The following is a 26,701-nucleotide window of genomic DNA, read 5'->3' as shown; positions in this document are numbered from 1 at the left end:
ATTTTTGGCTGAGAGTATTGTTTGGTAAATCAAAGCAATCCAAATGAATAATAAGAGTGATATTGTGCAAAATACCTAATGAATAGTTGATTTGTCTTTTTCTATTTCAGGATACTGGATGGAAGACAGCCATTTGTCCGGATTATTGCCCCAACATGTACGAAGATATGCAGACATTGGCTAATGTGCTTCAATCTGATATTGGCCAAGATATGCGTGTCCATAACAGCACATTTCTATGGTTTATTCCTTTTGTTCAGTCCCTAATGGACCTCAAGGACTTGGGCGTGGCTTATATAGTAGAGGTCATTCACCATCTGTGCTCGGAAATCAAAGGCTTTCTCAGTGAAAGAGTCCAGCAATGTGACAAAGTTTCTGAATTTTTCATCCTGATTTTGGTGTCAGTTGTTGAACTACACAGAAATAAAAAGTGCCTGCATTTGCTTTGGGTTAGCTCTCAGGAATGGGTGGAAGCAGTAGTGAAATGTGCTAAACTTCCAACTATAGCATTTATGCGCTGCTCTGAAAAAGCACCTGGAAACGCTCCTAAACTTACACCAACAATATCTTCACAGGCTTCTAACTCTGTACAGCATGCTTGCGTGCAGTTGATACGCAGCCTTCTTCGAGAAGGCTACCAGTTAGGGCAACAAACTGTTTGCAAACAGTTTCTAGATAAACTCAATCTGCTTTTGCGTGGAAACTTACCTATGGGTTGGCAGCTGAACAACCGGGAAACTCAGGAATTGCAAATGTGTTTAAAGCAGGTAATAAGAAGTATAAAGGACAGATCATCAAATGCTTCCATACCTGTGGAAAATAGCGTGATCTGTACAAATTTGCCCACCATTCCTATAAAGCAAGAGAAAGGGACAGCCAGTGACAGGTGTCAGATGAATATACAATACAGGGATAGCCTCAGTCCCCCATTTTCTTTAGCATCTGGGAGCGATGAGGCTTGTCAAGAGAGTTCTTCCCCAAGAAGAAGAGGTATCTGGGAAGAGGAATATAGGGAAATGTCTTTTAACAATACAAAATTATGTGTAACTGCAGAATGCCTTTTGACAGATATTAAAAAAGAACCTCATGATAGGTCATTTCAGGAATGTGAACATCCCGATAGCTCTGGAGCAACAAAAATACACAGGGATACCCATAAAAATGGAAACAACTACCAAGTGCAGGGGAACCAAAATAAGAATAACTCCTTACTTAAACAGTGCTTCAACACAAGTCCTCAAGTCTGTGATTTCAAAAGTCATGCTATATTGGAGAGAGACGAAACAGAAGTGAGGATGCCAGAGTGTCTGAATGCTCAATCTTGTTCCAGTTCTCATGAAGACACTCACAGCTCAAATGGAAAGGATGGAAGTTGCTCCCCTAATTCCTGTTCAAAGTTTAAAGTAGATCCTGATAAAATCACAAATTTGAAAACCCAGGTACAGAATGCTGATTGGGCCACAAAACTATTGAAGTTAATGAAGCAATCAGCTTCAAATTCGGAAGTAGACCAACTACAGTCTCGCTCTGAGAGTCTCTGTACAAGTAAAGATGGCAGCAGAGATCAGGAAGTGAATATTTTGAATGAAGGTGAAACCTCAGTTAACTTTAATACTTTAAACGCTTCTGAAAATAAACAGGAGAATAGCATGAACAGTACTTTTCAAATCAAGCTGCTCTCTCTTAAGCAGGAATCAAATGACACCAAGGCAGATTATTCAAATTCCATTAAAAAAGAGGCTGGTTTGGAAGAAAGTGAAAGTGGAGGTGAAGAAGACAATATTCCACTTGATACGTTTATACATTATTTAAAGAAAAAGAGATCCCTTTCAGGAAGATCAAGTTCTTTGCCAAAGCCTTTACTGAATAAAGACCTGAACACAGAAATACCAGATCAAGGACAGTCTAATTCTGGCAGTTTATGCCCAAAGAGAGGTGACCTCAAAGATCAAAAAGTGAGCATGCTACGTACAGATAAAACTTCAGCAAATTTTAACAGTCTATCTAGTTCTGAAAATAAAGAGGAGATACCTAGGAATGCTCCTCTAATCAGTCCGCTCTTAATTAAGCATGAGTCAACTGACAGACTGTTAAATTTTTCAAGATATTTTAAAAGAGAAGGCGATTCAGAGGAAAAAAGAAATAATGAAGATAATGCAGCAGTTGCATGTGATTTGGTGAAGCAATTTGGAGCTAGCCCCTTAACAGACTCTCAGATCGATAGAGACCTTGATAAATTATCCTTAGCCGCTTATGCCAAAGGTGTCAATTTTCCTGTTGATTCAAGCCAAGAATGCTCAGTACGTCTGAGTCACATTAAAAGGAAAGTAAAAGGTGCTGTTAGATCATCCACAAAGGGCCAAAGTAATGAGTCCTCTTCTGATGCAGATTGTCCCAACAATGAAGTCATCGTCATTTCAGATTCTTCTTCTGATGAGGAAAAAAAGTTGGATATTAAGAAACCAGTAAAAAAAGATGTGTATATGTGTCCAGAAAAACAGCCTTTAACACCTGACTATGTTTCTGATAGTGCAAACAAAAAAGAGCAATTGGAGACTCATAGCTCCCCTTTGCCATGTGAGGAACATAATTCTCAGTTTTTTGAGTTTGAAACTGAAGACGATGTCTTTTCAGTCTGGCAAGATTCTCAGATAAATGATGAGGAAGTGAATCAGGCACAGGAACAAGACTCTAACTTGACATCAACAAGCAAATGTGCTTCAGATAGTTTTGAGTTGGCAGATCGTATAAATGACTGGGGTTATGATACAGATTATATCAGTGATGATGTCATTGAAAAAGCAGAAGAGGTCATTGAAAGGCAGGTAGATTCTCTGTCTCATAAGGAAGTTAGTAAAACTGGCACGAAATCTGAGGCAACTTTTCAAGAGCCTGCTATCCAGGGAAATGCAACTGCTCAGTCTGAGAATTCTACTCAGCCAGATGCTGTTGCTAAAGACCATGCCAAAAACACAGGCTTGATGGAACCCAGAGCATCTGCATCTAGTGTATCATTAGCTTCAAAGTTGACTATTAAAAAAAGCACTTTAAGCCCAGGCAAAAGCTTAGCAAAATCCAAGTTGGTAAGAACTGCCCTTAGAAGTCCCAGAAAAGTGAGCCTTAAAACTGTGCAAAACAAAAAACTTCCTCAGACTAGTTCTAGAAATACTGAGCCTTGCAGGTCAACCCCTGCTGTAGTTCCTCCAAAGAAAGTTCACCAGTGTCCTGAGCCAACTTCAACTGTGGTCAAACTTGGCCTAAAAAAGGCCCCCCGCAAAGCATTTGAGTTATCCCAGCGATCCTTAGATAGTCTGGCTGAATTGCGCAGTTATGGGAAAGCTGCTGGGGCAGTTCAGACTCCACAGAAACAAAAAACTAAATTAATTGCTCCACAGAATCTAGTTACAAAACATAATAGAAAAATGTTAGCCTGCCAAGATCTTCCGTTTCGGAGGCAGATAAGACCCACACAAGTGGGGAGAGGGAAAAATCAGATAGGAAGTTCTGAGGGCAGAAGGAAAAAAATAACTGAAAAGTCTGATCCAAAGCACCCAATACAACAGCCTGTGGATTTTGACCCAGTATCTGCTGCGGGAACTAGTGAAAAACAAAAAGCAAGCACAGCTGAGCGGGTATGGTGTCCCTCAAGCAATGATGGGAAAAAAGTGAGAAAAAGCTTCTCACCTGGGAGAAAGGAAGTCCAAACTACACACATGAGTAAAATGGCTCCACATGGTTCTAAGGAATCTAACATGAAAATAGAAGAAAACAATATGGCAGTTCCTGCATTACAGATCAAATCATGTTTTTCTTCATCTTTAAATGGAGACTACAAAAATGAAACTGCAGAGAGAGAATATGTTGTCCCTCTGGTTTCCCCATCTACACCTAACTTTGAGGGGGCAACTCTGGAAGTGAGCAAGCCTAAATTAAATGAAGAGAGTGATGATGATTTATTTTTAACTCAGTTAGATCCTGTGGATATGGAAATGTGTTCGCAGATGGAAAATGTTGGCGATATTATAATAGCTAGTGAAAAAGAGCTAGTAGACACGGAAGTAGATGCTACTGAAAGTCTGCTGCAGAATGAGCCCTTAGGTATTGTGAAATGCAAGTACAAAGATTGTACAGAACAGGTGGAAAAGACAGTGGAGTACTGTAGGAAGCATTCTGCCTCTGATGCTTCAGATCATCTCTTTGTCAAGCCAGCTTTACCACCTCGTAAGCCTGAAAAACCTTCCACTACTAAAATTTTCAGCTCAAATAGCTCTTCACGGAGTGCCAACCTCACGAAGGATCTTGAAAATATTTCAAAGCACTCGTCATCAAAAGCCAAGTCAAATGTGGTAAAATCCAGAGTGTCCAAGACAGGGAATCCAAAAGCTGTATTGACAGAGAACCAGATAGTCAAGACCCCAAGTTTCAGCAATAGTCTTCAGTCCCAGAGTTCCAGCAATGTTCTCCGGCCCCAGAACATGCAGACAAACAGTACTTCATGTTTTCCCAACAGGTCTGCCTTGGGGGCTCATTCAGGGCAAGCAAGAGGTCTCCCTTCCTTTCCACAAGCAAATGCTCTTGTCACTCAACAGCGTGATCATAGTATTTTTGTTACAGAGATTCTGAAATGGAACTATGAAATGTTTGTCAACTTCAGCCAGTTTGGACTTCCACATAATCTCCTTCAATCAATTATGGTCTCTGTTCCTGTCAAATTTCAGGGATACAATGACTATTTTAATATATTTTTCCCCTTGATGATGCTAAATGCCTTTGAAACAGTAAGTAACTTATCTGCTTTTTTTATGAAACTGTTACCACTTTAAGTTTGTTTTCATCAAGCATAGAAAATTTTAGGAAGAGCTAAAAGAACTAGGTACCTGCTCTTCTTAACTTCTGAAAATGTTATTGTGCCTTGATTTAAAAAAAAAAAAAATCTTAATGATATTTGTACATTTCTGTGGAAAGGACAGGGTTAGAGCTTAAAATGTTATAGCTTAATTTAGTGCTCAAAAAAATGACATTCCATGAGCACTGTTGCCATGCCCTCTGCACTCCCATCCACTATAACTGAGCTCTTTCAGTTAACTTTAAAAAGGCCACCTGCAAAGGGAAAAATTGGGTTTGTGCCCCTTTTTCTTCATAGTGTATAAAGAAGACCTAAAAGGGAAAATCGCAATGTCTTTTTACAAGAAAAAGTCAGGTCTTGGCTATTTTGTTTTCCAAAAATATGTTAAGAATGAATAGATCAGTCAGGCTTATGACATCAAGAAGCTTTGTAAAAGAGATCCAGTTGATATGGGAAATGATCTTATTTCAGACTGCTTAAAACTTTAACATCAGTGTAACACAAACATTTGCTAGAAAAGTGTTCTGGTAAAGATACAGTATCCCTGTCCCTTCAGTTAAGGAAGAACTCTGTGTAAGCTTGAAAGCTTGTCTCTTTCACCAACAAAAGTTAGTCCAATAAAAATTATTACCTCACTCACCTTGTCCCTTCAATTAGCGTCTGAGAGTGCTTTCAAGCTCCACCTTTGCATCCCCCCAAAAGTCCTTCAGCAGAAACAGGGCAGATAAGACTTGACAGTAAAAAAACTAACAGAAAAACTGTTTTTGGAGCAGACTGGTAAGAAAAACCCTTTCAGGCTTCTTTCTTGCACAAATATTGAATGTTGTTCCATTTTGAAGGTCACCTTATATCTTGACCTGCAACAGTACCATCGGTTTCGCTTCATTTCTGCCAGTTCGCTTCAGTACTGGTGCTCTTCACTAGTCATGACAAATCATGGTGTAATTTTAGAACGTAATTTATCCTTATGAAAAACAACCTCCTAAAATATTTTCATATAACTTCCACTTTTATTACATGCAGGTTGCACAGGAATGGATAGAAAACCAGAAAACAAGAGAGAAAAATTGTTATCATTTGCACTTACAAAATTTCTGCGCTGACTTGAATCGAGCAGATTTTACAGGTGAGTATTTATGAAAACACCCAGTTTTCTGGGGAAATAGGCAAAAATACAATGAATTGAATTAATGAATTAAAACTGAGTAGTAGAAATAGGTGTAGGAGATGCTCAAATTTATGTTGTGGTTACAGGTCGAACCTGAGGCCTAGTTACAAATACAGTGATGACCTTGGTATAAATGCATAAACAGAAATGTACTTTATTGCCAATCTAGAGAAAACACTGTGCCAGTCGGATATGGCACAACTATTACTCCTCATTATATAGGAGCAGTTTGCATGTGACATCCAGAATGCCCAGATTTATAAGACTTTTCCATTGTTTGTTTGAAAAAAGGTACAAAATACATGTTGGTGAAAAGTACCCCATGCAAGGAATTCATGCTTCAAAATTGCTCACTATGCCAAGCTGTTTTCTAAATATTTTAATATATCAGATCTGACCCATTTAGAATTGTTTGATGACAAATTTCCTGGAAAAGGAGATGGGAATGAAGTAGCTTTTCGGCTTATTTGGTTTCATGTGTCTGATCTGAGTCCAAGATTGGTAACCAGGTACTCTTGAGTTATAATCCTGCTTCTTGCATAGATTCCTTGAGCCTTGGGCAGGTCACACACTGTAAAGTCTGCATTTTTGTAACTTTTAACCATTTTAAAAATTAGATGCATATTTCAGAAGTGCCTGCAATAAATGAATAGTTCAGTGGTTACCCAAATACGGCTGGCTGTGCCCATGTTAATTTTTACATTGTTCCCGGTAGCATGCATTCGGGAAAGTGATCTGGCAAAACAGCTTCATCCAAAGGATGACGACTTGATCTTTTTGGTGGTGCCTGAAAAACAAAACACCTTTACAGAAGAAAGTGAGATGGAGAGCCATCTAATGTATCATGTTGGTTTTGTGACCCGCTTCTCCCGTGCATCACTCCGTGAAACGAGTAAGTAAAAGTCGTTGAGAGATATTATAGTATAATCCACTAGGATGGGAGCTGGTTCTTTTTGCATGATGACACCATATCTTTTTATTCCCTCCAAAGTCATATTTCTCTAAATCCATTCTAATTGGTACATTTTTAACTTATTTTATTTGTATTTATTATTTCTTCTTTAGTGTTTGTCTCCAATGGCGAGCTTAGCAAGAGTTTCTGCAACAAATCTATTGTCTGATCATCTAAATATAAATTTGAGAACCCTTTTACTCTCCAGCCAATATGGCTTGTAAAGGTTATAACAGTGCCACTGTTAGTATTTGATCCTTGTTGTTCCAAAATTAAAATGTTACCTTTATTTGGGCCTGTCCCTTAATTTAGACTTTCCAAAGTACTATTTAATTAATCAAGAATTAACAATTCGTCTAATCAATAACCAATAATAATTTAAAAACTGTGATTATGTTTAGTGAGAGGGGTTCTCTTGAGTCTGAGTTAGTTTAATAATAACAAACCTCGGATAAGTTAGCTTGATTGGATTTATTAATGCTTAGTAAACACAGCACATACACTGAGAGAAATAGTTACCAACAGCTGTGAAAGACTTTTCCCTATATTTCCCTGACAGCATGCATTCAGTCTGCAGATACTCTACTTCCTCCTGATTTTTAAGGGCAATTATTTTTACCGTTATCATGTATCATTCTGGTCCTTATGTATTTCCTCTTTTTGGTACAAACTTGTTATCTTAAGGTCTTTCCAAGATTCCCCATAACATTGCAACTTTTGAACTGTCTCCACATCTATTGGTTAGTCATTTTTTAAGCCCTTATTTTAGACGTTTATTTGTTTTGTGTCTTGCAGGTAGTACATTGATAAAATATCTCCGACAACCATTTTCAAAATATTCTAAGGGTTACTGCTCAGTAAAATTCCACTCTGTAAAGTTAGCTTCATCTTCCCTGTGAAACATCATGGGAGCCTTGCTCTCAGGCAAGCCTCAAAATCTTTCTTGGTCTAGCTGAAGTGTCAACAAACCTTTTACGGGTACCATCTTTTTCTATTTTAAAAAATTTATGGAGACCCCAGGAATCAAATCCTTTCTCAGCAAAAGTGGGCCATATAATTAAGTGGCAATTTCCCCCTCTCTTTTGAAATGCTGTTTATGATTTTTATATTCACCCTCCCTCAGAGTCATGTGTTGCTGCGACCCTGATAAAAATCGGACTCCCTTTATAACACCCTGTTATAACACTCCCTTTATACCACACTGTTCCTTAGCTGGCTGAAAAGGTTTCTGTTTAGTTATGTTATACACTTATTTCCCACACAAGTTGAATGCACTTACTTACTCCTGGGAAGTAATAGACCAAGAGTCTAATCCTCATGTGCCTCCCATGTAGCTGACCTAGACATTGTTTCTTGGACCTAGTTGTAAGTCTCTTCAGCGTGTCGTGTGGTAAACTAGAAGTGGAGATCTGCTGTAATGGGTGTATAACATTTTTATATAAAGTTGGTGTAGCAGGGCGTGCAGTCACTGGCACGGCTCCTCAGGCTGGTTGTCCAGGAATGAGCTCATCCAGCTCAGGAGCACCTCCTCTGGCCGGTTTCTCGCCCTTTGTTACCTGCCCTGTTGTCTCCACCACCTCTGGCCCCGTGTCCCTTCCGGACCCTGGTGCCCCTTTCTTTGGGGTGCTGCCTTATGGCAGTGCCTCCACATTCTGGCTCTCCCCACCCAGGGGAACCCAACCCCCTATACCCACCTTGCCTCAGTGGCTCCTGCCAGTCATCATCTAACCCATTCTCTCAGGGGAAAACTGCAGTCTGAAATGGCCGCTCATCATTGGCAAGGGGGTTGAACCTACTGCCTTTTTTTGGCCTGGCTGCCTCCCTGCAGCCCTAGTATCTCCTCAGGCCTTTGCTGCAAGGCCTCAACCTGTGAGGTCACCAGGCCAGAGCCCCCCAGCTCAGCCTGCCCTTTCCCAGTACTGCTCTGTCCAAGGTACCCCTGCTTGCTCTCCTAGGCAACCTGGTTCTCTCTTCTCCCCAGCTGGAGCAAGAGTCTCTCTCACTCTCCCAGCCTGCCCTCTTTTCAGGGCCAGCAGTGCCCTAATTGGGTGCAACCACACCTGTGGCTGACTACCCAACCAGCCTCTCCTGGATGCTTTTAACCCCTTTCTGACTGGAGCGGGGTGACTGCACTGCTACAGTTGGTTAAAGCCTTGGTATTCTGTCCAAGTAAAGACTGACAGTGAATAAGTGCTGTGTGTACTCTTTGGGCCCCGTCCTGTAAGATACTGAGTGTCCTAACAATTTCAGCTGGAAAATGTTTAACATCTTCCAGAATCAGGCTGCAATGCACTAAGATGTGTTGGAGTGAAGAGTTGCAGGAGTAGTAAAATTTGTATTTGAAAAGAAATGTAACCATCAAACTTGAAACGTTAATGTAAGAAGAATAAAATATATGGTTGCTTTACCATGATGCTCTTTCTTTTAACAGGGCAAAATGAGCAGCATGTTGTCTGTCACCTTTCTGTCCAAACTCGAGGCAATTTGTCATACTACATAAATCAGCCAGTGAAATGTGTAGTGGTCAGCTCTCTAGTGACCACGCAACGAAGGTTCAAAGGTCTGCTACTGTTGAGCAGGAGTCCTCTGGCTAAACCCATCATAAATCCAAGTTACACTGACTTCTGTCCCAGGGATTTGAATGTAACTTCAGAGAGCACTGTAAGTCCTGTAACTAAGTAGTAAATGGTGGTGAGGGATGACAAGTGAGCAAATTATTTTACCAATTTTGCTAAATTGTTAGAAAAGCCATCCCAGTATTTGGGTGCTCACTGAACGTAGTATTGGGCAGCTGAGCCAGGTTCAAAAGCATCTTTGAGTGCCAAACTCCATGGAGTTGATGAACTTTGTGCCTAGATAAGGGGCTGAACATATGTTCAGATGCCTCTTTTTTGTTTTGATTTATGGCACTGTATTGATATCTGTTTTAATCAAGAAGCACTCCCGTCCGCTGTTTAGTGGAGAAATATCTGCTTAGGAGTTGAGGGGGTGGTGGTAGAAACTAAAAGAAAACTAAAAGAAGGCATGGGAGACCTAAAATCCTCTCAGTAGCAGCCTTCAGGTCAGGGGTGTGCTGTGCAGAGAGAAAACTCAGTCTCAGAAGTGTGTGCACTCTATAAGCTCTTCAAACTGAGGGCACGACAAGAAACACAAACTGAAAGCACAGAAACTTTTATTGATGACTTCAGTTAACAGAACATTATTTTTTTCCCTTTAGACTTCCTACATGAGAGACTACAATGCAGATCAGAAGAAGGCTATTGAAACTGCTTATGCTATGGTGAAGGAGCATCCAAGACTTCCCAGAATCTGCCTGATCCATGGGCCACCTGGGACAGGGAAATCAAAAACTATTGTTGGACTCCTGTACCGTATTCTGACAGAGGTAGGTGAATATGGTTACATATTCCGTCAGGCATTCCACCTTTGCTCACCCAAGAGAAGCAGTGAAATGAAGTAGTTGGCAACATGAACTAAATGTAATCATTCTTAAAGTATTTATTGTAGTAACTACTAGAGAATATAACTCATTCACTTTTATTTGTTTGGTACTGAATAAGAGGCTGTGAATTTAATTGGCTACTAGCTGTGACTCTGGTATTGAAACACCACATGCATTTTGGAAAAAAAAGTTATTAATTCCAGCAATGCTTGAAAAACAAAATGCATAAATCTACTTTGCCTAGCTGCTGCATAGTTAGCAAGGTAAGAAACCTGAGTCATCTGTCACAGTAAAATCATCACACCTGTTAGTTTTCATGTTAACTCCCTATACATTAGCCAAATGTATCTCCATTAAATAGAATTCATGCCAATACTTTGCAGTTTAAGCAGAAGTCACTGTTAAGATTGGGTGGTTCCTTGAGAGAGGTCCCAGTAAAGCAGTCTTCCAGATTAACCATATCCTGTTTGAGAGGAGTGTACTGTCTAACTTTTGAAATTAAAAATCTGGACTAGACTGCTGGTTTTGATGTCTTGTTTATTAACCTGCAGAGGTCTGGGAATGAGAATCCAGCTCAAAACTTGAATGCCAAGATCAAGCGAAACCGTGTTCTGGTTTGTGCACCATCCAATGCTGCTGTTGATGAACTCATGAAAAAGATAATCTTGGAATTCAAAGAAAAATGCCAAGACAGAAAAAATCCTTTGGGTGTGCAAGTTTATCTCCATATATAAAATGGGTAACATTGAAGGAGAAAAAGGAACTGTTTAACCAGGATGCAATTGCTTCATATCATCACTTATTCATAAAGCATGTGTACAATTACAGTGCTATACAGATAAGAGTAAGATACGTTCTCCCCACAGAAGAACATAATCAGTATGACCTCACATTCCCTATTGATTGCTTTCATATGTTTCTCTAGAATGTGCATGGTATAACTTGTTTGTCAGTGACTATATTGCTTTAATAGCAAGCACTTACAAAACTTTGCAGCTTGAAATCACTGTCATTGACCCTTTTCCTCTTTTTGTGTTAAAGTATTAATACACTTTTTTCTCAATATGGCTCAAAGGCTTGGATGGACGATTTCCATCTTTATACTGAAACTATTGGAATTTCCAGCTCTTATCAGTTTGAGTTGCCATTAAAGGTCAGGGTAAAATGTTTTTGCAATATATTCTGGAGTCGGTTCACTTTGTGGTTCTATTTTCTCTCACTGTTTGTGCTTGTGTGAAATTGACAATGTCTAAGCAAAGGGAGGGATTGCTCTCTACTTTGGTGGGTCAGTGTTAGGAAAAGTGAATTACTAGCAGGGAATATTCCAGTACAAAGGCAAAATACTGCTGTCAGAACTGCATGCACTGTTTTTTAAACATGGCTTCACTGAAGCTCTCAGGGATTCTTCCATATAGCTGATGTTTACTCCATATTCATGTGCCTGCATTTCTGACTGTGATCTCATAGCAGATATGTAAATGTGCATCAGAAAATGCCCTTTTTAAATGAGAAATATTGTAGATAATGAAGTCTAGCATAACTAGCTCCTATCTTGAATCTGTGATCTGAAACTGTGGTTTATATACAGGAAATTGTGGAGATATAAACTTAGTGCGACTCGGTCCAGAAAAGTCAATAAGCACTGATGTCCTGAGATTCAGCCTGGACAGCCAAGTTAGCCACAGGATGAGTAAGTAACATGCAAAGATGATTACTTTAGTTTCCTTTATAAGAATATGGTCTTGAGACTGGTTATGGGATGTGCTCAGTTCCACTGGACACAAAGGAGAAACTTCATGAAGGCAGGTATTTATAGAACAGCCTATATTATGCCACAGTGCTTTTATAAGGAACTTGTTTTCTCTACGGGCCTAAAAAGGGGGACACTGTCAATATAGATTTGGCCTAAAACTTAAATTTTGTATTTTTTTTTAAAAAGTAAACAGCTTTTATAAGGCCAGTAGATTTTTCCCGCAAATAAAAATCTACTGAGAACGTTTGTATTTAAACAAACGCTTCAGTAACATTTGAAATCTAGACACTGTGGCATTTAAAAGCCTGGTTAATAAATAGAAAGGATACTGACTTCATTGATTTTCGTTGTCCAAGGTGAGAAATGCAGGAAGTAAAAGGAATATAAACAATGTCAAGTAAACTGGGCGCCAGTCCTTTCATTCTTAGGTGGTGCTAGTCACATAGTTTTTTTTAAAAAAAAAAAAATTGGTCTGTAACATTTAAATTTCTCCTTTTAATTTCCTCCTCATTTTATTTTCATAGACAGGGGACAACCTGGCCGTGACCAGGATATTCACAGGAAAAAGGAAGCTCTAGATCGCCAGCTGGACAGTCTCTCTCGGCAGCGTGCCATGGATAGATGTGATAAGAGGCAGAGGGTAGTTTAATTTTGCTTTGTAGTTTTTTTCATACATCTTCATTTCCGTGGAGGCTCAATCCACAAGAGTTCTTCTTTCTAAACCGAATATACCTTTCTCAATTGTGATGGGAAGCAACGTTTTCTTTCATCCCTCCAAACACATGGCACTTGACCAATACTGTTAAAATAAGCCAGGAATTAATAGCCTTCTACCATAGAGGCATTTGTCTCTGTCATTTAGCTGTGTCAAAGTTCTAGATAAGGCAATGTACACACCTGGAACTCTCTAAGGCAGTTTGCAGGATCCTTCATTTACTTTGTGGTCAGCTAGAGGGAATAGTCCCTTCTTGCTCACTGTAATTGGCACTTAAAATCTTTCATGAATTCATTTTCTTGTGTGTTTTTAAGCTTAGGTTTTTTTTACCTTTAACCCTGGAATTGGATACATATCAAGCAGTGTTGTTATGCTAAACAATCAGTTCCACTTTTTATTCAGCTGTGACACTGATTAACTTTCCCAGACTTCAAGAAGAGCTGCATGTAAGCTTGAAATCGTGTCTCTCTCTCCAACAGAAACTGGTCCAATAAAAGATATTCCATCACCCACCTTGTCTCTTTACATATCAAGCAGTCAGACAAGAAACATTTTTATGACTGATTGTTATACTTTACTTCACTTATAAGTCTCCCCTCAATTTTTGCTTTAAACACTTGGCATACCTGTGTGTTGCAGCTACTTGATAGTAAATTACAGTGCTTAGCTTCATGGAGACAAGCCAGTGTAGTGTGTTTAGGAATCTGAATATCTTATGTTGTCAACAGCTCACAGTTGTGTATCTTTTCTAAGAAACTGTGGTCTGCATATACAGGTACACTTAGATATTAAAAGGCTGTAAGTTGAACATGTTTAGATGTATAGAAAACCTTGAGGCCATAGGAGAACAAAGGAAATGTGCATTGTTAATTACTCTTGATACGAATATTCCAGTTCATATCTTTCTTTCAGAGTCAAAAGTTAGATGAGGAAATTGCCAGACTTTCAAGAGAGCGGCAACAACTCACTTCTCAGCTGAGGCAGGTAGGAATCTTTCCTCAGGGCAACTCTTTAAAACAAACTTAGTTAATTTGTATAGATGCATCATTTTTTCATCTCTTACAAAATAGATGGTTCTTGGTTTTGAGGTTGCTGGGAGGATTTAAAAGTAACTAAATAAAACTTGAGTGAAAATCCAGGTACATTCTGCTGGCAGGATTTTACAAAGAAACAGATGGGAAGTGTGTTAAAAATGTAACATCATTAGTTTAGGGTGAATTTAAAATAATGAACAATCTACCCACTTGAGCATTGTTAGGAGCAACAGACTCTAGGGGAGACATCTATTATATATGAACTTTCCCTCAGGACTCCTTCCCTTCACCATCCTACTCCTAAACATCTGGCTGAAATACACTTAAATGTTTTTAAGCAAGTCAGCACACAGGAATTGGGGGAATTACTTGGCTTATGGAGAATGATGAGGTTATGTAAAGTAATTTGATATGCTCTTAGAGGTAGAAACACACTCTGATGCTGAGCTCTTTTGCCAAAAACAGAAAATAGGGCCAAACTACAGGCAGCTATCCAAGGTATCATGAAAGCTGGATCTGTAACGGATATAGGCTGTTCATGACTCCCTACTTTGTCCTAAGGAGTTAAGGAATGTGGTGATGGTGAACTAATTCTAATACAACAATTGTAAAGTCTGGATTGCATACATACAGACATAAAAGTACACTTTCAATGAAGTTTACATCCTGTACAGCAATGTCTTGTAAACTACATAGAGATATTGTTGTGTTTGGGAGTTAGTGAGAGCAAAACCTTAGTCAGGCAGACTAAAAATATTTGTTTCATGTTCAGTTTCTTTTGGTATGAGCTAATATGCCTCCAAAGGAGCTGACTTTAGTGTAACCATATGTTTAGCTGTTTGAATTGGCCAAACTGGTAGATGCTGTTATCACAAGTCAAAACAGATGATTAAGAAAATTTTAAATCCATCTAAAAGAAGCACGATATTAAGAGTCTTGCCCTTGTACCCAAAGGTTGGAGGGCGCCCTCAGGAAGTGCAGGCTAGCATCATCTTGGAGTCCCACATCATCTGTTGCACATTGAGCACAAGCGGAGGCTTTCTGCTGGAGTCTGCTTTTCGCCGGCAAGGACTTGACCCTTTCAGCTGTGTCATTGTGGATGAGGTCAGCAAAGCTATTAGTAACTATAAGCAGTTTAGTATCGATGGCAACAGCTGCAGCATGATATTTGGAAGGATGGAGAAACATCCATTATAAAGCTAACGTTTTTTGTTGCAGTCTTTCCTCAACACTGCTTTGTGGCTTCTGATGATAGGCTCTCCTCAGTGCCAGAGCCAGACCATAATCCCCAAACTATGTTCTCTTCTGCTTAAGGCAGAACACGATAAGGCTACACACACTGTTTGTCAGCCAGGGGCCTGAGGCCTTTGTAGATAGGCCTTTTTTGTCCTAGTTATAAATAGCAACCATCTGAGTCCATGTTCTACGATTTAGCAAAGTCTGGGAGATCCCAGACCCATGAAAGACGAGAACAGCGTCAAAGTTCATTACTTCTATCATGTATCTGTTACTCAGGTGGGAGATTAATCTGAATTAATCTAAACCATTGGTTTTCAAACTATGGGGTGTGTCGCTGTGTGGGGGCACAAGGACCTGACTGGTTCTGAATTTTGTCTTGTTTCTTCAAAATATTCCTCTCACTACCTGAGTCTTTTGGCTCACCTGCTGCCGTGAGGCTCTAAGAACGAGGAGGAAGGTTGGACTAAGGGAGTGTGGCCCCTCCCTTTGCAGGAGATGTGCGGGCGGGAAAGAGCATTCCAGCTCACTCACCTCTCCAGAGGCTGAAGTGCATGTGTCCCCTTGGGGGGTAGTTCTTGCCTGCCCATGCATGTGTGCTTGGAATTGCACCAGAGCCAAGGGAGCCTGTAGCCTGTGAGTGATTTTGGGAGTCTCAGGGGTGGGGACCTGGCTTCCTGCGTATCCCAAGAAGGGGATGCTCATGGGCTGGGGAGCAGCAGGTTGCTCTGGCCAGGATGGCCTCCCAAACCACAGAAATACTGCAGAAATACTGTTTCTTAGAAGGAGAGGGATCCACATGGGACATGAATCTCTGAAGGTGAGCACAGCAAAAAAAAAGTGGTGGAAACTTTCCAGATTGATGGGTTATAAATGTTTCTGTTTAGAGAGCAAGGAATATTTGCTTTGCATGTAATTTCATATTGAGAGCAATTTATTTTAGTCGTCTTTGCTCAGATTTCTTAAGCAAAGCAATATTCCTTCTTTTGTTTTTTTTAACTTTGAAAAATGAATGTGTTGGGTTATTCTGAGTACGTTTTAGGAAATGTAACACTTATGTTTCCTCTTTTTGGCTTACAACTCCTACTTCATTTATTCCTGCTTGTGTATATGAAAGGCAGGGCAGTCATGTGAGGTTGAAACTCTGATTCCATTGACTCATCGCTGTAGTAAACTTGTCCTTGTTGGAGATCCCAAGCAGCTGCCTCCTACTGTAATATCTATGGTAAGCAGATTGTATTTGTACCTTTGGTAACGGAGTTGTATAATGGAAATAGTGAAAGGACAATAATGTCTAGTAGCACAGACTGCATAAAAGTATGTAATCAAGGCTAGATGGGACAATTTGAACATATAAAATACAAGGGGGAAAAGGATGGTCCAGTGGTCAGGGCACTAGCCTGGGACTCAGGTGATCAGGTTCAATGCCCTGCTGTGCCACAGACTTTCTGTGTGATGTTGGTCAAGTAAGTCACTTAGGGTATGTCTTCACTGCAGCTGGGAGTGAGCCTCCTGACACAGGTAGAGAAACTCACCCAAGTGGGGCTCACGCTAGCTTGCTAAAAATATCAGTGTGGACATTGTAGCTCGGACTGGAGGTTGGGCTCTATATTCCTATCTGTATGAGCCAAGAAAGGGGAAACATTGAATGTAATTCATACCGCACATTGCTTTTTTACCTCTGAAACTGCATGTTGGAAACTTTTCTTATTGGATAGATTAATAAGAAATATAACCTCATTTTTTTTTCCAAAAGATCCACTAACTATAAAGCTTCTGACTGGTTAATGCCAGTAAAATTCTGCTGAAATGAAGGTGCAGATTTACTGACAAATACAAATTGTGAAAACTAAAATATAAATATCTGTAACGCTCTCAAACTCAGTGTCTTGTTGGTGAGTTAAAGGTGTGAAAACGAATGTACAAAGCTGCAAGTTTAAGCCCATATTGGATTTCTTATGATGCACCTAACACCACAAAAGTCAGTCCTGTGTTTTGCCTCTGGCAGAAAGCTCAAGAGTATGGCTATGATCAGTCTATGATGGCTCGCCTGCACAAACACCTGGAGGAACAGATGGAGCAGAATGTTACAGGGAAGCTGCCCGTTTTACAGCTGACTGTACAATATAGGATGCATCCTGACATCTGCCTCTTCCCATCCAATTACATTTATGGCAGGACTTTAAAGACTGACAGGTGGGTCGCATTCTGTTTGTTTTGTTAGTAGGGGTATTCCAGCAAAAACTTAACAGCACTTAGTTATTTCCCCACATATCAATCAGTGTACTCCTTTGCCCGTAGGATTTCTTTCCAAAAGAGGGAAACAGATGTTTGCATAACTGGCGTGGAAACTCCCATAGCCTTCTTCCAGCTGTTGTCTTGGGCTCATGAATTAACTAGATCATAATCTCAAAGACTGGGCTAATTCTCTATCACCAAGAGCTCGGTTTCTTGCCTTGGTATACATTGATGGCATAAGGAATTATGGAATCTAGAAGAGAAGCTGAAAGTCTCCTGAGTTTTTTTACCTGTCGTAAATAAGTGATGTATCAATTCTCATAACTCTTGATGGTTGCAATGGTGATAATTACAATTATTTACAGAGCAACAGAAGAGAACAGATGTTCTTCAGATTGGCTATTCCAGCCATACCTGGTCTTTGATGTAGCAGATGGCCACGAGAAACGGAATAATGAGTAAGTTCTCTATTCTCCTTTCCACCAAAATCTAAATCTGCTGGTATAATTAACTGCAGAATGATTTTTCATACATGGAACGTAGCCAAAGCTCCATTCTGAACTAAAGACCTGATGTTGACATTCAGTAGTGGGAGAACATTGTTGCTCAGGGCACGAGTTTGGCATGTCTCTGATGTAAATATATTATCTTGTCTTTATAAAAGGGCTTGGGTGTAAGTGATTGTATATCTGAGTAGAGTCAGGGCTATCCTTCCTGATGTAGTTATCTTGTAGTGAACCAGAGACCCTGTGAACAGCCTGTTTACTATCTGGAATGAGTGTCATTAACTTTGTCAGGTTTTTTTTCCTTCTAACTCTTTTCATATCCAGTTTGGGACCCACTTACCTTTCTGTGGGTGCAGGGTAGTGTTTCACAAGTCTTTAAATGTAGTGGTGTTTTTAGTCAAGGTCACCTGCCCTTTCTTCTTTTCTCTGCTAATCTCCAGGGCTTTCCATGGCTGTCCAAGGTCAATCCATGGTTACCTTTGAATGGCTCCAGTTGCTCCACATAAAGTTTGCTGGCACTTAGTTCTTCCACCATGGTTTGTGCTGAATCTGTCTGAGTATGGTTCAAAGCACTATTGTCACAAATACTTAGTTCCAGAGAGTGAGTGGTAGTGTCTGACCATCAAATGGCTCTACTACATTGGTCGAGGAAACAACGTTCAAAGAGAAATCCCAACCCACTTTCAATTTAAAGTCCTGCTGTCTTCTAAATAAAAAAGCACACAATACATGTAGCACTGACTGTTTGGACTTTCTCTGCTATGTCTTGCTCCTCATGCTTTCTTCATTCCCGTATTCAGACTGCTATCTCAACTGTTTTGTATTGTTCTCAGAGAACAAACTCAGAACTGGTAGGTAAGGTCCCATGGGAAGAAAATGTAAGGGGAAAAGAGTTCAGGAGAGCTGGCAGTTTCTCAGGGAGACAATATTGAAGACACAACTGCTAACAATCTCAATGTGAAGGAAAGATAGGAAGAATAGTGTGGCTCCATCAGGAGCTCTTTAATGACCTGAATATCAAAAAGAAATCTTACAAAAAGTGGAAATGTTGACTAATTGCAAAGGAGGAAGTACAAAAGAATAGCACAAGCGTATAGGAACAAAATCAGAAATCTTTAAATACATTAGGAGCAAGAGAAAGATGAAGAAAAGTATAGGTCCTCTACTTATCGGGGAAGGAGAGCTAATAACGATGACATCAGGAAAGCTGAAATGTGTAATGCCTATTTTGCATCAGTCATCTCTAAAAAGGTTAATGGCAACCAGATACTCAACACAAGTAATATTAACATCAAGGGGTGAAGGAATTCTACCCAAAATAGGGAAAGAACAGGTTAAAGACTATTTATTTAGATAAGTAGGATATATTCAAGTCGTCAGGGCATGATGAAATTCATCCTTGGGCACTTAAGGGCCTAGCTGAAACAGTCTTGGAACTGTTATCAGTTATCTTTAATAACTCCTGGAGGAGGAGTGAGGTCCCAGAGGACTAGAGAAAGTCAAACATAATATTTATCTTTGAAAAGGGGAACAAAGAGGACCTGGAGAATTATAGACCAGTCAGCTTAACTTTGATACCTGGCAAGATACTGGAACAAATTATTAAACAATCAATTTGTAAGCACCTAGAGATAATAGGGTTATAAGAAATAACCAACATGGATTTGTCAAAAGGAAAAAGCAAAGCCAAACCACCCTAATTTCCTTCTTTGACGGGGTTACTCGTCTACTGGATGGGGAGAAGCAGTAGATGTGAGAGATCTTGATTTTTAGTAAGGCATTTGACACAGTCCCACATGAAATTCTCATAAGCACACTAGTGAAATGTGGTCTACATGGAATTACTATAAGATGGGTGCACAACTGGTTGAAAGACTTATCAATGGTTTGCTGCCAAACTGGGAGGACGTACCTAATGGGGTCTTGTAGGGGTCAGTCATGCATCTGGTACTATTCAATATAGTTATTAATGACTTGGATAATGGAGTGAAAGTATGCTTATAAAATTTGCAGATGACACCATGCTGTGAGGGGTACAAGGAATTTGGAGGGCAGGATTATAATTCAAAATGACCTTGACAAATTGAAGAATTGGTCTGAATTCAACAAGATGAAATTCAGTAAAGACAAGTGTAAAGTACTTCACTTGGGAAGGAAAAATCAAATGCACAACTACCAAATGGGGAGTAATTGGCTAGGTGGTAGAACTGCTGAAAAGCATCTGGGAGCTATAATGAATCAAAAACTGAATGAGAGTCAACAGTGTGGTGCAGCTGCAAAAAAGGACTAATATCATTCTGGGGTGTATTAATAAGAGTGTTGTATGTAAGGCATTAGGTGGTAATTGTCCCATTCTGCTTGACCCTGGTGAGGCCTCAGCTGGAGTAGTGTTCCCAATTCTGGGCTCTCTCCAGTTTGTCCAAATCTTTCCTAAAATAGAGAGTCCAGAGGAGAGCAACTAAAATGATATGATGTAAGGTTTAGAAAAACTGACCTCTTAGGAAAGATTACAAAAACTGGGTGTGTTTAGTCTTGAGAAAAGGTGACTGGTAAGTCTTCAGATATGTTAAGGGCTGTTATAAAGAGGACGGTGATCAATTGTTCTCCATATCCATTGACAGGAGGACAAGAAGTAATGGGCTTAATCTGCAGCAAGGGAAAAGTAGGTTAGATATTAGGGAAAACTTTCTAACTACAAGGGTACATACATTGGAATAGGCTTCCAAGAGAGGCTGTGGAATCCCCATCACTGGAGGTTTTTAAAAACAGGTTGGACAAACCCCTGTCAGGTTGGTCTAGGTTTACTTGGTCCTGCCACAGTGCAGGGGGCTGTACTTGTTGATTTCTTGAGGCCCCTTCCAGCCCTACATTGCTGTGATGCGTGGGTGCAAATATAAATAAGTGTTCATTTTGTGACTGTGTGGAATTTAATCCCTTGCAGCCTGGTTTGGTGTCCCACTAGCTGCCATTTCACACTGCTAACTCTAGCACCATTTCTCCAGACCCCTATGACCTCACTGACTTGCTTCTCCCTGCTGAATTCTAAGGGTCTGCTGTCACAAGACACACTTGCTCCCCTCCTCTATAATTTCCCCAGGCATTAGAGCTCACATGGGACCAATAACAGAGCCTTTCACAGGAGAACAAACTGTGAATGGTGTATGTCACTGGTGTATGTCAGCCCTAGCTTGGCGGTGGCTTATAAGTGCTTTGCAGCATCTTTCATCCAGAGATCTCAAAAGGATAAAGCATGAAGAGGCACAGTAAATCCTAGCACATGAGCTGTGCTAAAGTAGTGAGTTTAACAGTATGTAAATGGTTTTGATGTTGTTTTTCTTCCTCTTTATCTTGTTCAGCTCTTTTGCTAATCCCCAGGAAGTAAAGCTGGTGATGGAAATAATGAAATTGATTAAAGAAAAAAAGAATGATATTGGTTTTCGTCACATAGGAATAATCACCCCTTACAGTGCACAGAAAAAGATGATTCAACAAGAACTGGACAGAGAGTTTGGCAGGGGCAGGTAAAAATACCCTATATGTTCTACCTGGGATGAAATCCTTTGGATGGAAGATTTCCTTTTGCATTTCCTCTGTCAAATATTGCAGTAGGTTAGAAACTGTAATCGTTAAAATTTTTTTGTGCTGAGAAAAAGTACTGACAATTGGCTGCAACTGGTTAAGCAATTACAAGCATAGAGCAGCATTCAAAGCTTTTTCTCTTCATAGTGCTAGTGAGGTCCTTGGGTACCATTCTCTAGTTTGGATCTCTTTATGTGATCTGATTTATACAACTGTTCAGAATAAAGGTGATAAAAGAGCACACTTCAAATGATTCCTGAACTACAGTGAATCTGAACCACATTCTGGCATAATCTTGGCGTCTGAAAAAGAAAGTGAATGTTTTCAGAAAGGAGGGTCATGCACTGTATCTTTTTTTTTTTTTTTTAAAGAAATAGTTTAATTTACAGCATGGATTATGTTAAGAGGTTAACCTTTCATAAAAGTGCTTAGGTTATTGGGATAAGCACTTGGTTAAAATCCAAAGATGAAAATTTTAAACAGCTCAAAATTCCTCTTTCCTAGAGCGGGAGAAGTAGACACAGTTGACGGGTTCCAGGGTCGACAGAAAGACTGCATTATAGTGACGTGTGTAAGAGCGAACAGCACACAAGGGTCAATTGGGTATGTCTTGCCCTTTTTTTAAAAAAAAAAGGGGGAGTATTGGTGACTTGAAGTCTGCACACACCTAGAGAGACTTTATTTACATGTGTTCTCTGCAGAATGTCAGTAAGAGAACATCAAGGAGATATCTGTCTGGTGTTTTTCATCTCTGCCAAATTAAGCATTCTAATGGTCACCCCTCCCCACTGATCTCCTAAAAGTGGTCTGGACAGGGGGTGCTATAGAAATACCTAACTCTTATGTAATTCTTTTCTTCAGTAGATTTCCAAGCACTTCAAAATATTTACTGTATTTCTTCTCTTAGCGCCCATGTGAGGTAGGGCAGTATTATCCTCGTTGTAGAACAGGAAACTGAAGCACAGTGTGGGGCTAAGTGATTTGTCCAGGTTCTCACACAGAGTCTATAGTGGAGCAGGGAATTAAACCTGAGTCTCCCAATGCCAAGTATTATAATAATCTGCACTGAGCACAGATTAAATTGCGTGCATCCTTTGGTTTGCCATTTTAATTGTCTGTTTAGTTTGGACAGAGATGATACACAGCCATTAGTTACCCAGGTATCTATCTTCATGCTATTAGCTCTGCTGTGCAATCTTACAAATTATATTCATATGGCTGTGTATTGTAACTTTGTTGATATGCTGATCTTCCTTTCTTTAAAAAAAAAAAAATTATTCATGATTATGAATGAAAGTGACTTATTTATATAGCACTTCCAGTGCCAAAGTATTGCTAAACAGGAAAGTGGTTTATAAATATGATTCAGAAATCCCTAATCTAGATGATTGTTTGGGAATGGGAGCCAGGTGTAATTCTGGTGCTGTTACTGGCTGGCTGTTACCCTCTTTGCTTCAGTTTGCCCCTTTATAAAGGTTAAAAGCTCACCCAGCTGTTCAGGCTTTATTTGTACATTGCTTTGGCAATAAGATGCTCTTTAAGTTCTAAGGGCTTGTCTACATGAACAGTTAGACCGCTCTACCCTGCGCTAGCCTGCTACAGTCTAACTGTCCCTGGGGATGCTGCTGACATACATTAACAGTTCATTAGACCGCTTTGATCTATCCTTCTTTGAAATGGGACTAGCTGAAAGCGCTCTAACAAACTGTTAACATGGATCACCAAGGGTGTATGTGGACAGGCCACGGCTGGCTGGTGTGGTGTAGAGTCACACCCCAGCTTGCTGCAGTCTAATTGTTCATGTAGGCAGGCACGAAGTATTAATCACTGTGGTCTCTTCAAAGCAGGGTCCAACCACCTTGGCAAGGTGTTACAGGAAATTTGCACCACCGCTGCCTGTGCTATAGATTATTGTGTAGTGAGCAGAGGGGCTTTGCTCTTCAGGGTAACCAGTCCAGCAGTGAATTCACTGAAAAAGTGACCTACAAAGGGAGCAAAACCCTGTCCAAGAAGTGACACTGAAAGGGTATTTCAGTGGGGGGAGAAGGGACCCCTGTAGATTTTTTTTACCTTAAAACTATCAGGAATATCAAGCTGTGCCTTCCCATTTTTTAGCTGGAGAACCGCATGGTGTCTACACTAGGGAATTTTACCTCAGAAATTCCCCTGGTGGGAGCCCTAACATAGGCCGTTCTCTGGGTTGCAATGTTTTTACTATCGTATGTGTGAAACTGCTGAAGAATAGGGTTCATTAACATGCTGGTAACACCAGGTATTGCTGTGGGACCTGTTTGACTAAATTGGTGTCAGCCGTGACGAGACTTGTTTTTGCAAAATTCTTTGTGTAGAGTAGGCTCTGGAGTTGGGAGCTTTCTCAATCCTCATTGGAGGAGGAGTGGTAGCGTTATAGTCTTTAACAGAGCTTTTTTCCACAAGGTTCATCAGGAGTTTGAATTAAGTAGGTGCTAACAAAAATTGAACTTTAAACAATGAATAAAACCTGTAATTCTAACAAATTTATTTGAGCATAAGCTTACGTGAGCTACAGCTCACTTCTTCGGATGCTGTAGTTCACGAAAGCTTATGCTCAAATTTGTTAGTCTCTAAGGTGCCACAAGTACTCCTTTTCTTTTTGCGAATACAGACTAACACGGCTGCTACTCTGAAACCTATAATTCTGTTATCTGTAGAGTCCTCTGGCAAAAATAGGGTAGACAAGATCTAATATTTCCAATGTGAAAACTTTTTTGTCAAGGAACAATAATGTCAGGTCTCAAAAACCATGACAAAGCAAAAACGGCACCAACAGTGTGTTTCTCCTTTGCAGGTGACCTTAAAATAAATAAAATATTCAAGCACAGTGCTGAAATATTAAATAGAACGTTTTCATGTTAATCATACCAAATATTATCAATCTATTTCAGTTCAAGTCAAAAGGAAGCTCAAAGTCTTGACAGGAGAAATAAATTTTGATCTCTTCCATCTGTGAGTCTATGCAGGGAAGGGAAGTGGCAGAGGGAATAGGAAGACTTTGGAGACTGTTTTAAGATGAAAGAAGTAGTGGCTACCAGGAGGGACTGGAGATATCATTGAGAAGGGAAGCAGCAGCAGTAGAAGCTGGGGGGAGAGAGATTCTCTACAGGGGATTGAAGATGGCAAAGGGAGCCTGGGTAACAACCAAAGTACCTTGTTTAGGGGAGGGCTGGCTGCTGTAGTGGGAACAAGGGATGGAGGAAAACCCACCTTCTTTGTAGTTAGCTTTTTTTTTTATTTCCGCAATTGTCACTTCTTAAAAATAAGAACTAAAGTTCAGTTAAGTGTGTTGGAAGAAATAGTACAGCAACTTAATTTTGTTTCATTATTTAGGTTTCTGGCAAGTCTTCAGCGTCTGAATGTTACAATTACCCGAGCCAGGTACAGCCTCTTCATCCTTGGAAGATTGACAACGTTAATGGTAGGTACAGTGTTGTAGTCTGGTGCATCTCTGCCTGTTCTCCCTGTTAGTTCAAGTCAGGAATGAGAAAGTGAAAGTCATTCCCAACCCATCCTTGTGTGAAAGAGGAGTCTGTGTTGGGATAAGGTTGCTCAGTTAAAGCAATCCAGTGGTCTGAAAGCTACTCTTGGGCGGAGTCAATTGTCCTGTGGCTGTGTATTACACAAGAAGGCTTTCTGAAGGGAGAACTGTATCCATTGTTTCAAGCCAGGCAAATGAGATGCTGTTCTGTAAAATGGCTTGCAATAAAATTTATCAGTAAAAAATACTGAAAGTATGAGGGGGTAAATCTTCTCCTCAGTGGCAGCATGAACGAGAGCTGGCACTGGCAAGCTCCACAGCCTGACGGTCAGAATCATCCCCTTTCTTCCCTCCAAAGCCAAACAATAAACCAAACGAAGCTGCCTTCCCCAGTCCTAGTGACCCCTTCAGATAGGGAGAAGACCAGAGGACCCACCAGCCCCAAATACTCCCCAGATCTGCTCCCCATTCCCTTTTAGAGCAGAACTGCATAATATCTACTGACAGGGCCCTCCATGCCTGAGGAAGAGTTGGTTTTCCGCTGTAGCACATGTTGAGAATGCAAATTAAGCATAAAGAGGCCAGTTTAGTTCCAGGTACTGGCTTGTTGATGTTGTCCTGTTCACCCCTTTGCTTCCAGAATTTGTTAGATCCTAGGCATGGTGGCATAAAGTAAGGAGGAAAAGGGGAAGATCTTAGCTTATTTCACTGGGATCAAGTGTACTGCACTTGGCCAGTTTTGCGGTTATTAGTCGGCATTGTAATAAGAATCAGGACTGCTGGGACAGTTTAACTGCTGTAGCTGGCATTTCTCATTCAGCAGAGAATCAGTAAATGTCCCTGTTCTCATTATATCATTGTCCTTGCATATAGTGACTTGTTTCTAATATAATCAATCTAAGAAACCATTAGATTTTACTCATTTAGGAAGCTAAAATGTCTTTTTTTGAATTTGAAATTTTTAAAGGAACACTTTTCGCTTTTAAAAAAAACCACACTTTTGTCTGAATTTTTACTTACACATTTCAAGTAATGCCTAAGATAACCAACTGAAAAAAATTAGATTTTTTTTCTATTACTTCAGTTTGTTTACCTTATGCACAAAATGCTATCAAATGCACAGTCAGTTTCACAGTTTCCCTGGGATAGTCAGTTTTCCCTGCGTGTGGGTCTTTCACTCCGAAACAGTGGAGAAAAACGTTTTTACAAAACAAGAAAATGTGACTGGACCCCCACAGAAATTGACAGGGTGGAATCTGGAGCAGGTGTAGTAATTGAAACTGCTTAAATTCACCTTTTAAAAATTGCCTATATTTGAAGTTGGTGTCCCTTATCCAGTAGTGTGCAAATTTATCAAATCGTGCCCCCCATTACCATTCAGATAATTTGGCATGCCCCCTCCATTATTGTAATCTGAAACGTTTTTCATGCAGAAGTAAGAGTAGCAACGTGTGAAAAGTGGTATTTGTCAATATCACTTTTCACAGAAGTCTTAGCACCTCATTGCCAGCAGCAGCAGAAGTAAGGGTGGCAACTGGGGGCTAGTAAGTCTCCTATGAAAAGTGATATTAACAGAATTTCTTTGCACGCCTGCCCTAGACAAACTCTTGTACCCCCCGCAGTTTGCACACCACTGCCTTAATTTTTCAAAAAACATATTCTTTTACTGTATCTCATGCACCACTAGGGGGCAATCACACCATATTCTTGTCTTGTAT

General features: G+C 40.1%; 2 protein-coding genes across 7 annotated transcripts in view; one reads left to right on the top strand and one right to left on the bottom strand.

The window, feature by feature from the left end:
* The window catches only part of GFI1B (growth factor independent 1B transcriptional repressor), a 528,613-nt gene that overhangs the window by 482,475 nt on the left and 19,437 nt on the right, over window positions 1-26,701 (bottom strand). The window lies entirely within an intron of this gene.
* SETX (senataxin) overlaps window positions 1-26,701 on the top strand; it is a 49,327-nt gene that overhangs the window by 17,751 nt on the left and 4,875 nt on the right. For 4 of the 6 annotated variants that reach the window (XR_012155212.1, XM_073313820.1, XM_073313816.1 and 1 more), the window contains 16 exons: window positions 111-4,778; window positions 5,870-5,972; window positions 6,730-6,906; window positions 9,398-9,627; window positions 10,184-10,351; window positions 10,960-11,116; window positions 11,997-12,098; window positions 12,686-12,801; window positions 13,789-13,860; window positions 14,865-15,014; window positions 16,264-16,371; window positions 17,155-17,342; window positions 17,750-17,842; window positions 21,247-21,411; window positions 21,974-22,072; window positions 24,836-24,923. Coding sequence is in view for 5 of the 6 variants with exons in the window: in XM_073313820.1 (XP_073169921.1) it covers window positions 111-4,778; window positions 5,870-5,972; window positions 6,730-6,906; window positions 9,398-9,627; window positions 10,184-10,351; window positions 10,960-11,116; window positions 11,997-12,098; window positions 12,686-12,801; window positions 13,789-13,860; window positions 14,865-15,014; window positions 16,264-16,371; window positions 17,155-17,342; window positions 17,750-17,842; window positions 21,247-21,411; window positions 21,974-22,072; window positions 24,836-24,923 (6,684 nt within the window). In the remaining variant the exon portion in view is untranslated. The remainder of the gene's footprint in view (window positions 1-110; window positions 4,779-5,869; window positions 5,973-6,729; window positions 6,907-9,397; window positions 9,628-10,183; window positions 10,352-10,959; window positions 11,117-11,996; window positions 12,099-12,685; window positions 12,802-13,788; window positions 13,861-14,864; window positions 15,015-16,263; window positions 16,372-17,154; window positions 17,343-17,749; window positions 17,843-21,246; window positions 21,412-21,973; window positions 22,073-24,835; window positions 24,924-26,701) is intronic. The other 2 variants (XM_073313819.1, XM_073313818.1) reach the window with 2 other exon arrangements.

The sequence above is a fragment of the Lepidochelys kempii genome, chromosome 16 (assembly GCF_965140285.1).
Source record: "Lepidochelys kempii isolate rLepKem1 chromosome 16, rLepKem1.hap1, whole genome shotgun sequence".
Classification (NCBI taxonomy): Eukaryota; Metazoa; Chordata; order Testudines; family Cheloniidae; genus Lepidochelys; species Lepidochelys kempii.
Note: the sequence above shows the minus strand (reverse complement) of the source record. Positions and strands in the feature narration are given on the sequence as shown.